The sequence below is a fragment of the Arctopsyche grandis genome, chromosome 9 (assembly GCF_051622035.1).
Source record: "Arctopsyche grandis isolate Sample6627 chromosome 9, ASM5162203v2, whole genome shotgun sequence".
Taxonomy (NCBI): Eukaryota; Metazoa; Arthropoda; class Insecta; order Trichoptera; family Hydropsychidae; genus Arctopsyche; species Arctopsyche grandis.
This window is the reverse complement of record NC_135363.1, coordinates 13,470,615-13,483,388: the sequence shown is the minus strand read 5'-3', so window position 1 is coordinate 13,483,388 and position 12,774 is coordinate 13,470,615. Positions and strand designations below refer to the sequence as shown.

Sequence of the window (12,774 nt, the reverse complement as noted above, 5' to 3'; positions counted from 1 at the left end):
TAAAATGTTAGTTGCTATTTTTTTTTGCTTCCAGATCTATACATAAAGCTTTGAGTTTTTCTCCGAAATCGTAGAATCTTTTAACACAAACTACATAATAGGCGTAAAATTTCTGTTGTGTTTCGCCAACTGCTCAAAAGTCACATTTGCTTACCCTCTCTCTGTATATATGAAATGAAAAATGTTAAAAATTATTATTAATTAGTTTTTTGCATTAGTTAATTATTTTATTCGTGTCTTCCTTCATTGTACCGTTCACATGAATTTATCCATTTTTTTTTAAATTGCAACGGAATAGTATAAAAGCCCTCAAGATGCTCTAAAAAAGAATATTCTCGAAAATTCTCGGTTTGGAGAATATTCTCCAAAAGACTATTATCGAAAATTTTACAACACTATGTGTAAGCTTTCGATTACAACATCAAACCAACACCCTGTATGAGATTAATTGTTTTTGCTTATGGTAGTTAATTCATTAATTATAAATGAAAATTTTCTTTTGGATTGAAAATAGGTACTGAAACACTGCCTGTACATTCCACCACAAAATCGCACTGTCTATAACTAAAATTTTCTTTGAATTAAGCGTTTCCAATATTACAAATCGCTAATTTCGATGATTACAATAGTCTACATATATTATGAAAGAAATATAGCGCATTTTGAAAAATAATTCAATGATAATAATATTAGGGATAATTTTTTTAACTGCAAATTATCATATTAATCATTGTTTATTGATAAACAATACTAAATAAAATGCTTTACAGGTATTTTAAGGGTTCGATTATCTCCCACCTTACATAGTTGTGATTCGCGACAAGAAAATACTGAGAAGGCTCGAGTCGGAGAAAGTGTGCCAAGGTGTCCCCCAACCACAGTTTATATGGTAAGATCAGATGTTAAAATTTAAAAGAAATATTACTGAGAGCATGTGAATATATAGCACAATGAGGCGCAGGTAAAAATATATCATTTTACTGAGGACTGAAATTGCCTAAACTTCATCTTTTTTTGCCAACTAAAATCATTTCAAACTATTGAATTGTTAATCATGGTTAAATCTTTTAAAATTTGTCCTCCATAGTTGATAATTTCAAATATTCGAATAATATTCTCTTATTGATTAGGTGTAAGTATTCGTGACCGGATTGTGCTTACATAAAAAGCTGTCAAGTGCCAAGTTCAGCAGTTACTTACCTGACATGGAAAAGGTTAAGGTTAATCTAAACCCATTTAAAACACTGAATAATTTAATGAAGATTTTGTAATTCACCATTTGATCAGACATACTGGATTTTAATTCAATTATGTATGTACATACATATATGTAGGATCTAATTATTATATTAACTTATATTTGAGATAACTGGTAGTACATACCTATGATTTTTATAAGTGACATAATATGAAAATTTAGGAAATAGACGTTTCAAAATAATTATGATGTAAATTTATTTATTTTCTATATGACTTATAAAATATTTAATTCAATTGTTATTTTAAGAATACACATAATAATGATATACAATTTTAAGCACAAACAAATATACCTGTCATGATTTTTATAATACTTACATACTTGTGACATTTTTCTAATATTTGGCACATACATACTTTGGTAAAAATGTGGTATCAGCAAACAAACATGGTTTTTTTCATATTTTATATAAATATGACACATTTAAAATTTAACACATCAAACGTGGTGTTTACTTTTTAATACTGAATAAAATACTAAACTAATTTGATTGCAGATAAAAATGGACGGTATATATCAAAAGAAACTGTTGCAAAATTTCGATTCTTCTTTAGACAACTGGCCTACTTTAGAATTGAATTCTGTATTTATTGACGGTTCGGTCGTTGCTCTTCGATTCTCTGCTCAGTGAATTACCACGGCGAACTCTCGAGGATGCGTACATAGCCTGTAATTTGGACGGGGGTGGGAGTGAACTGGCAGAATTGTCACTCATAGTGGTGGAACCCCCCGAATCACGTGGCCCTTTTACCAAAGACTCCCTTGAAGAATTGCCAGGCATAGACATATTCTTCATGATGGTGTCACTCAGAGATGAGTTGTTCCTCATTTCCATGCCTTTCATTAGCGATTCTCTCGAATTAGAAGTGGATGGAGAAGAAGATCCAGGCACTGATGGTGTGCCAGATCTGACGGATGGTTTGCGCAAAGATCTTTGACTGGTAGAGTCGTCATTCAATCGTCCATAGTCCCCTAAACGTCTAGGCGGAAGAAGGGGCCTTGAAGAACCGTTGCGATTCACTGTTGACATTTCTACATTATCATCGACGTTATTCTTCTTCACTTCTGTGTCACTAAGACGACCGTATTCTCCGAATCGTCTTATGGAAGGTTTCCTGGGTGGACGTGGTAGGCTGGATGGTGGTAATGAACCAGAACGTCTTGCTTCACTTTCGGCAGCATCTTGCATTCTCTGTTGCTGAGAGCTAAGACCTTGTTTTTCGAGCAACATTATCTCTTCTGGACGTCCTTGATCGTGAGGTGGTCGAACGACAAGATTGCCAAGAAAACCAGGTTCAAATAGAGCGCCAGTACCAGATGGACCGGCTAAAGGTTTAGGCAGTTTGCCTTTTCGGGGTCCAGTACTTGCTCCAGAGAATGCGGGAAAGCAACACAATCCACGCTAAAACAGGGAAAACACAGATTATTGCGATATAAGTACAATGACCAATGGGTATATCTCATTGATATACATGTGTGTAGTTGCTACTGAAAATGGAATCATTTATGTATTCATGTGCAATATTCTCACCAAGATGATTTTTTCTTTATATGGATCAAGACTATTCATAATATGTACCATTGTTTTTTCAAAATTTACTTAAAAACGCATTTTTTTTTAAATAAATTCCTTTTTTTGGAAAAACTAATTTAACTACATACATACGCATAGGTTCGTTTGTTGTCTTGAAAATAAAAACAACATAAAATGTATAATTTAAGAGGAATTACTGATCAATAGATTTATAAAAGATTAATATTAATTTATTTAGTAAAAGACCAACACACAAAAACTGTAGATAAACAAAAATTAGTATATTAATTCTAGTCAATCTCTATTATTCACATTTAATTGATTAAAAGGTGTGGATGTATACATATGTTCTTGTATATTTGGTGGGATTTTCACCTTTCAAATCAAACAAATCGAACTTTTTTCTCGAGAGTTTATGCAGCATATCAATATCAGATGATAGCAAAACTGGAACCATCATCCCTCTACCCCTTAGAAATGGGGAAATAATAAGAAGTATATCTTCGGCCATTATTTATTTAATATATTAAAAGCACAATACATATAAAAAATAAAGCAGATCTCCATATATCAGAAATAGGAAAGTATTGAAAAATATTTGGTTATCAGCATTGCTAATATAAGCACACTTTAGGAATTTTTCAAGTAATATTGTATGTATACAAATACTTAATCAAAAAAATTAGTAGTATCAAAAATAACACAATATCTATTAATATAAAAATTCCATGATACAAACAAAAATTTGTATAAAAGGCACAGGAATGATTAAATTCATAGCACACATACCTATGTATGCATTTTATTCATGTTTATGTAGGCACATTCAAACTTCCTCGTCATCATTTTAAAATTCAACCAGTTTGTACTACTTGACTTGTTCTATTTTATAATCTAATATAAAAACAATGCAGTTGTGCAACACATTCTTCAAAAAGTTATATTTATCACTTCAATGTTAATACATGTTAGGAGGATATTGCATTAACCCAATATTTGTTATAGTTGTGTGCTATAACAAACATGTGTGCATCGTATTTTTTTAACTATGGAAAAAATTTAATTAAATACCATTTAGAATAAAAAAATATATGCATGGGTCCAGCCCTAAAATGTGTAGATCTTTTATAAATAAAATACCTTAATATAAGCAACATCCATACATACACTCTTCACACATATAATTATATATAAATACTCAACTTAACACTTCTAGTTTGGTATGCGCTGCTAAATAAATAAAGATGGCAGTAAAATTTCATTTTCAAATCACATTAAAATCTACTTAATTTAATTCTCATTGACAAATTTATCCAAATATTGATGGGTTGTTATTAATATTTATTAATTTGTTCATTATATAATAAAAAAAATTTATGTATGTTTTTTTTAAATATGTAAGTAAAAAAAAAGTAATGCATACTACAATAACACAAAAATTAAAGTTAGAAAAATGGAATGATAAATTTAAGTTTGTTAAAGTTTAAAGTTCGAAATAACATAAAACAATATATTGTTTAATCACAATGTCATACAATTGCAAAATCTTCCCACAATTTAAAATATTTTCATTAAAAATGGGTGTGATGTGAGTCAATTTCAGAATAAGTATGACTAACATATTAAAATCAGCATCGTGAGTATAAATTTTACATACACCTATAAATATCAAACAGTAAATAATTAACTATGTAAAGTTATTAAAATGAATTTCCATTTTTTTTAAACATACATTTAAAATATTTAAGGCACAAAACTGAGGAACTATTTATAAAATTCTTTAATACAGATAAAAAAAAAAATCAGATCTGACCAGTATTTTAAGGCGTTCGCGACTTTGTGCGTATTACTTGAAAAATATAAAATTTCAATTGTATTAATACATACATACATATATACATAATAACTTAAAATGTGTCTAAAATACGCATTCAAAATGTTGTAAATTGATTGCGTACATAGTTACATACACATAATGAAAATTCTCAAGTCAGATTTTTATTTTGGCAATACTTTTGAGATTTCATTGCATGCCTGATGCAAATAAATAAATTAATAAATAACGGATAATGTATTGCAATTATCGACACATTAAATGAGTTAACTTCCTAAATACCTTCAGAAATCCAGTACATTGAATATATCCGATAAACATTAAAATTAAATAAAATAAATATTAATAAAAACCATTAGTGTTTTGAGTACTTAAAAACAAAACAATATTAAATACTTTGTTAATAAAAAGTTTCACTCTCGGAGGAGGAAGTAGGACAAGTGTTAGCTAAGCGATCTAAGCCTGCAGACAAACTAGCCATGCGTGCACGGTTACGCATTGCTATCGACTGCGAATTCATGTTGTGAGCGGAAACGCCTCCAGGGTTAGATAATGCATGTGAACCAATTGCAGAACTGGTGGTTGAAGGAACGGCACTGTTGAGGGAGACAACACTAGCACCCGAAATGCCATGCGTCATAACACCGCTCGAGGATAAACCATGCGGGACCACACTGACACCAACCTTAGACAGCAGTTGACTGTCAAGCTTAGCCAACTGATCATCGAGTGTACGCTTTTTGCCTTCAAAACTAGTTGGATCTAGAAAAAAAAAAAAACTCTCCGTCACATCCCATCTTCTCACAATCATAACAAACAAAAAACTTAATAAACACATAAATATATTAGGTATTCCCGGAATTAATGTCGTTTTTGTAATATGCAATTTTGACTCAATCTCTTTCGGTTCGTTGACAAGTGAAGACGTGTCTTCTGTTTTTTTTCTTCTCCTGGATTCGTTGCATTCCTTTTGAACAAAATAAACTTTTGTACCCCATCCACAAAAAATGATAGAGACGTATCAATCAGAAGTTCATTTAAGGAGTAGTATGTTATTGTTGTTTCACGCGAAAAAAAGTGCCGTAGAGGCTTCAAAATTCATTTGCAACATATACAGCGATATACTGGATGTAAGGAAGTGCTAACGTTGGTTTAAGAAATTTCAATTGGGCAATCTTAGCTTGGATGACGAGCCTCGAAGTGGACGGATTCAAGAGGATTAAGCACCTCTAAAGGTGGATATCGAAGCAAATCCAATTTTGACTCTTGATGAATTATCGCAAATCCAATGTTGACTCTTGATGATATATATCATGATAAATTATAAATAATTAAAAAAATTAAGTTTGAATTTTACTATGAAAAACGATATTAATTCCGGGACGACCTAATATAAGTCAATTGACATTCAAAAAATGAATGCTCACCTCATTGAGAAATTAAGTGGGCACCCATTATATACATATGTATTTGTATAATGTAATACGAATATTATTTTACCTGCTGCGTTTCCTGAAGGTTTATTTAGAGAATTAGCGGTAGAACCGTATTTTGGGATCATTCCAGCGTGTGAATTACTGCTGTGAGTTGAAGGTAAATGAGTCAAAACAGAATGATGATACATCGGCACAGTATCTTGGCTTGAAAACGATGCTGCTGACGAAGAAGCACCAAAGCCTACTATTTAAATTAAAAAAGTGTTGAATAGTAAAATAGTAAATTAAACGGAAAATACACTTCAAATGAGAAAACCAAGCTAGAGTTAGGCTACATTTATGTAATTAAAAGGCAATTCAATTCAAACGAGGCGAATCAAAAATTTAATTACCCAATTCCTCTCTGCTGGAATTATTTCTCAGTGAATGAGTATGAGAGTGAGTGTGTGTGTTGTAATGCGAGTCACTCGCATCACTTGCATATGAAATAGTACCTGCTTGACTTTGTGTATGTTTTTGAAGAACTTTTATCATAGCATCTCGTTCAGCTACTTTCGATTCCAATTCTTTCAACCTATACAAAAAAAAAAAGATTGAAATTTTCACCAAAACAGGAATTGATATTTTACTAGAGTCGTGTCAACTAACCGTCCTTCTAAATCTGCGCACTTCTTTTGAGCGTCGTGTAACTCATCCATATGACGAATTTTTTCATTTCTTGCTTCGGCCATTAACCTTTCTGTCTCTTGGGAAGTTTTCTCAAGTGCTGCTATTTTTGCATCTCTAAATATACATATACAGACATTTATCACACGTTTTGACTAAAATAATAATAATATATGTACATAAAATTTTAAATTACTTTGGTATGCTCGCAGCATCAATTGCAGCTTGTCGCAGAGCCGATTCTTCGAGGTATCTTTGTTCCCATTTAGCACACTCTCCCTCCAATGCAAGCACGCGTTCTTCCCGCTCGCGCAATTTTCTACGCAATTCGCCTTCGTTTGCTCCACCACTGCTTCCACCTGACCCAGGTCCTAGACTACCATCACGTGACCTAAGAAATTCAACATTTATATTACTTTGTCATTCTTATTTTCAACAAAACTTCTTGTATATAGTTGTACCTTTGATTTTGTAATTCTTTTTCCAATTGTGATCTTAATTTTCTTTCGGTCAATTCTCTTCTATCCGATGCTTGCTGCAGGGATGCTAACGCTCGTTGAAGTTGTGCAACACGCTCAATATACCCTTGAGCGTGACGACACTACAATCGATACATAGATATGACATTTTATAATGAAACTTAAATTTTTATAATTATGACATAAAACCTATAACCAAAACTAAAATTTGCTTATTCCATTTGGAACCGTAATTTAAAAAAAAGATGTACGTTTAGAAAAGGTCCAACAAAATTATAAAAATGCCTTGCAAACTTGAAAATAATTAAACTGTCCACTTTGGAGACGAGAAGATCGAGAGGTGATCTGATTGAAGTCTATAAAATTATAAATAACCATTACAATTGCCCTACGTTAAACCTTACGTTTAACAATAACACTAATTATTTTGATCAAAAATAATTAGAGAATCCTTCTTTTCAAATAGTTGTTAAAATAGGGAACAGTCTATCCGATGAATTAGTAACTTCTAGTAACTTAAAACTGTTTAAAAATAACCTTGATGATCATTACCTCTTCTTCAAGCCTCACAACATTACTTTGGGCATTAGTAAGAGCAGTATCTAAAATATCAATGTGAGTACGCTGTTCTTGTAACGTTGCTCTCTGTGCTGCTATTTCTATTTCATGGCGCTCTTTCGTACATGCTAATTCCTTATCTAAAAAAAAAGTGTATAAATGCATAAAAATATATCTCTATTTACTTTGTAAAATTATTTTCCAAGTTTACGTAGTAATAATGTATAATAGATATATTATATACATACTCTGAGAAATTAACTGTGCTATTAGCATTTCCCTATTCTGTAGCTCTTTTCGTAATGTTTCAGTAGCAGTTGACATTGGTTCCAACGGTCTCATAACTTGGCCAGAAAGAAGCTCAATCTATTGAGTAATTTTAAATATCAAAACAATATATTCAAAATACAAATAAATAAAACATATTATCATAAACCTGATTTAAATTTTATTTATTTATTTTTATTCTTATGTTATAGATTATTAATTCGTAATTCGTAATTGCAATAAAATAACTATGCAACGAAGCTTTAACCTGATCACGCAGCCGTATATTGACATCATGCAGTCGGCGGCAATCCGATTGAAGACGTCCACGGGCTGCTCTCTCTAAGCGTTCACGTCTTTCACACGACCCAACCAATTCTTCGTGAGCTCTATGGACTTTTGATACTTCCTCCTCCAACTATAAATTGAAAATTTGTATTGAAGCAATTAATTTGAACTTTTCATTGTCAACATGATGTAGAAAACGAATTACCTTATGAGATTTAGCGATTTTTTGCCAAGCATCATCTAATTGATTTTTCAATTGGGCGTTTTCTTGAACTAACATATCCAACATATCTGTGTAGCATCCAATCTCATCTAATTCAGATGCTTCTAACCAGCTAGATTCACTGCCACCGGGAAGAGGTCTTACTCCAACACTATGTGGAAAAAATACATACTATATCAATAAAATTACATATTATATTTTGAAGAATTTTTATAAATTCAATATACCTTGATAAATCGGGTTGGGAATAAGATAGGCTCAATTTGTCTTTGCTGAGTCGACCTCTCGCTTTTACACCAGTTAATCCTTTTGAAATGGCACCCTGTGTGGCAGTTTGTCGAGGAGAAGCTGATACAGCAGCAGGCGAGGCTCTGTCTCCAGATGGTGTTGGCGGAGTTGCAGGAGGTGCGCTCGGCGATCTAGATGTAGGACTTTGCGCAACTTCTTTTGCGAGATGTTTTAAAACTGATGATTGATTAAGATAGTCATCTGGTATTTCTGTTATTTCCTATAATAAATAATACATATTTAATAATAATTATCACAACTAAATAAATATGTACATTATCAAAATATTATTATTATTTACTTGAACACCATGTTCTGATGAAGAATTGTATACTCTTTGGTTTGACATAACATCCATAAAGTTTCCACTGTTTCTGGGCAAGGAATTCCGGTCTTTATGAGATGTGTTCATTGCGAGTGGAATTCCACTCGATTTTTTACATTCTGTTTGACCAATCATTGAATGATAGCTAGGTGACTGGCTAGAACTATGATTTGAGACATTAGAAGGATGATCTCTAATTCCGGATAATCTAAAAAAAGCGAAAATTACTTTGATAAAATATTCAAAATGAAAAATGTGTATTATACTGTTTAATCTATTACCTTCCAGTCCACGGGTCATCTTGGCCAGCATTATGAATGATTAGAGTATTATAAGACGATGATGATACATCTAACGAGCTACGATTACTATTTGGTCCGCCTCCAATCGATTCTTTTAAAGAACTTCGGTTGCTACTACCCTGTAGAGATTCCTAAAATAGATTTTTTTGTAAATTAACTCTAGTTAATACAGGATACATTTAAAAATTTCAATATTCCAATTTTGTGATGCAATTACCTTTAAAGAATTTCGATTAGAATTATCTTGTAAATTTTCTTGACCTTGCGGTTCTACTCTAGTCGTGTGCTTTATGACATATCTTTCTTCGTTTGACAAATTCTCATTTGACGTCGAAACATCGGTCTCACTTCCAGATAAACTTTGAGGAAAGTTTCCTGGAGCTAAATTAAAACAAGAAATTATCAAAGTAAGAAAAAGTTAACAATATATATATATTTACTGGAATATGCAGAATTTTATCAACAACCTGACTGTTTCCTGGCCATTTGGACATTGTTGGTGTATTGCAAAAATCGTCCTGTATTGCGGAGAGAACTCATCTCTGTCAAACATATACAGGAAAATAAATAATAGTAGTTTCAATTATTTGGAGTTTAGAACAGAAACGAAATTTATGGAATTAAAATGAAATCGGAATATATGTAGAATGAGGATGAAAGTGGCACATTTAAGAAAATGAGTCATACATAGCGGAGGAGTCAAGGCTTTCTAATTGACACTGATTCACACATGTATGTATATTGAACAATGAAAGGAGCCAATTACTACAGATTTGTATTTGTATCTTTGTATTATTTAACTCATCAGTTCTATTTACATAGGTTGGATAATCAAAGTCACTATATAAAGGTGTTTTATAAAAAAAAAATGTAAGCAATATTATTTAACGACATGTTTTTTCAATGCAAAGGAAGGTCAACCGAAAATAAAATAGACGTTTCACTCTCTCATTTGAAAACTTCCGTCGGCATTTTTATTAAGGAAAACTATATTCAAAATGTTTTCAAATATAAATTTTAGGGCTGCAGAGTTAGAGTCGTGGAGTGGTGATTTTTTAGCTGGAGTCGTTAAGAATTCGAACGACTCTGACTTCAATTTCGCGTTTAAGTTGTATTTATTTGTTTATTTAATAATGTGTATAGGTATAAGAATATTGAATGACTAAATAGGAGTGACTCAACAATACCCAATGTATGCATATATGAGATACAATGTATCTATCTTTGTCTTTTTCTCATGTTAATTAAAATTAAAAAGAGGCCTAATATTCGACTAATGCATACATTTTTTCAGTAATATATATGCAGGGCTATGAAGTCTGATTAAAATTCACCAAATATAAAAAAATTAAAGAAATTAAAATCACCGAAAATTGACATTTAACCCAATTTAGCGAATTATTAGTAATTAAATAGGTAGAAATAAAAAGTAAGTACATTCATAGTATGTGCGTATGAATTTCATACACAAACAAATCAATTTAATAAAAAAAAGTATGAGACGGAGGAAACATTGGTTTTTGGTTAAAACACATCATAATATGTACAATTCAACGATTTTATTTATAATGAAATTTAAATTCATGGTTTTTATATGGAAATTATTCAATTTTAATTTATTAATCCAATTGTTTCCATAAAATTAGAGGCTCTAGTTGACACATACCGTAATACTATTAATTAAAAAAAATAATAAAAAGGATAATTTCTTTATAAAAACCATGAATTTAAATTACATTATAAATAAAATCGTTCAATTGTACATATTTTGATGTGTTTTAGCCAAAAACCGATGTTTCCTCCATTGGTTGATTCCGACTCCATAGTCCTAGTTATATGTAATGTATTCATATACATATAACTAAATAAATAATATCAAAAGTCCATAAAAATTTATATTATTATATTAAATTTATATATAAACTTAATGGGAAAAAAAATTATTCTGAATTTTTAGTCTGAGTCGTGTTTGTTTAAACAACTTAACAACCCTGACAAATTCACATACAAAAATAAGCAATGCAAACGAGAGTATAAATAGCCGAACGAGATATTAATCACATGTACATTTATTTTCATCAATTATTAAAAAAATTAGTTTAAAATGAGAATGTAATTTGTCTTAATATAACTAGCCTGTGTGTTATAAAAGAAAAGTCATAAACTACAACAGTAAACAATGACATATTGTTGATACAAACATATGTTTGCTTTAATATTGTACATATGTACATATAAACACGACACATAAGTTGTCACTTAAAAAAACCCATATCTAGTACATTATGCAAAACAAAATCCATTACTACGATCCATCAGTTTTGTAACGTGATTGTGAATGTATTTTTATCCACGGCTCTAAACAAGAATATATACATGTGTTGTATTTCTTGACAATTCATTTGAATAGGATTACATATAAATATAAATTCGGAAGAGAAAGTGACATTTTGTTTATTATCCGTGATCGGATATAAATCGAGATGAATATAGAAAAAAAAATAGAGCGCAGTGTGCGAATCGCATCGACTATTGACCAGGAAGGAATGTCTGAATGTCTCACCGAGAATTAGATTCGCGATCAATCTGGAATGCGACAAACGAGTGGGCGTCCTTGACTCCAGCAGTCATCGAGGCTCGGAAGGACGGGGCTGTCGAAGAAGGCAAAGGACGAGGACGAGAACAACGGGGGAATCTGTCGCGAGTCAATTGGGGCGAAACTCGAAACTCGAAACTCGAAAGGGGAGTCGCCGCTCACCGCATTCCTGAGAGTGCGGATCTCGGATCGTCGATTGGTGCGCTCTCGCTCTCACCAACACCAACACCAACACCGACACCCGTCGATCATCACACACACACACACACACACACCGCACGACGTCGCTGTTCGCTGATTCATTTTCGCCAGGCACAGCGACAACGCTATTTTACAGGTAAATGGATTTTCCGCAAACAGCGATCTCGCGCAAGTCACTAAGTTCCTCAGCACACTTACCTGACCGCCCGGTGCGGTTCTCCCGTTGCGTACGCCAGTAATAAGTCCGTTTTCATACAAATGAGCGATAGCCGCCACACTATGCGGACCGCCCGTAAGTCCGTCGTGCCAACCGCAGGCCTCTGCGGATGATTTAATTCCGCATGCGGTTGTCAGTCGGTCGCCGGCGCGCGCATTCGTGTATAGCTTGAGTAGTACTACACGATTTTCGACACCGGTCGATTCATTTTTGAAGTTGTAGGAATCTCGTCGTCGTCATCGTCATCAAAATCCTTCGAGAATATTCCGCAACAACTAAATGCTCGTACAACCACTTCC

The 12,774-nt window shown here is 32.5% G+C and overlaps 1 protein-coding gene across 5 annotated transcripts; it reads right to left on the bottom strand.

Moving 5' to 3' along the window:
* Positions 1-1,255: 1,255 nt before the first annotated feature.
* Positions 1,256-12,346, bottom strand: LOC143917206 (uncharacterized). 5 transcript variants are annotated; one of them, XM_077438680.1, is made up of 17 exons: positions 12,025-12,346; positions 9,929-10,003; positions 9,679-9,842; positions 9,441-9,592; positions 9,136-9,367; positions 8,774-9,054; positions 8,529-8,697; positions 8,304-8,453; positions 8,017-8,134; positions 7,763-7,908; positions 7,193-7,332; positions 6,928-7,122; positions 6,714-6,848; positions 6,458-6,639; positions 6,130-6,309; positions 5,315-5,391; positions 1,256-2,663 (listed from the first exon to the last, which is right to left on the bottom strand). In XM_077438680.1, exons 2-17 carry the CDS (start codon positions 9,999-10,001, stop codon positions 1,830-1,832), a joined length of 3,228 nt encoding a protein of 1,075 aa, XP_077294806.1. In that variant the 5' UTR covers positions 10,002-10,003; positions 12,025-12,346; the 3' UTR covers positions 1,256-1,829. The 5 variants fall into 5 exon arrangements, with proteins under 5 accessions (XP_077294806.1, XP_077294807.1, XP_077294808.1 ...); XM_077438681.1 differs by having other exon boundaries at positions 6,130-6,306; XM_077438682.1 differs by having other exon boundaries at positions 6,560-6,639.
* Positions 12,347-12,774: the final 428 nt, after the last annotated feature.

Bases quoted from the DNA above. Each gene is read 5' to 3' on its own strand.
- LOC143917206 (XM_077438680.1), bottom strand. From the start codon at position 10,001: ATGAGTTCTCTCCGCAATACAGGACGATTTTTGCAATACACCAACAAT. The intron at 9,593-9,678 runs GTAATTGCATCA...AATCTATTTTAG, and splicing joins CTAATCGAAATTCTTTAAAG to GAATCTCTACAGGGTAGTAG. The intron at 9,368-9,440 runs GTAATAGATTAA...CGCTTTTTTTAG, and splicing joins GATGACCCGTGGACTGGAAG to ATTATCCGGAATTAGAGATC.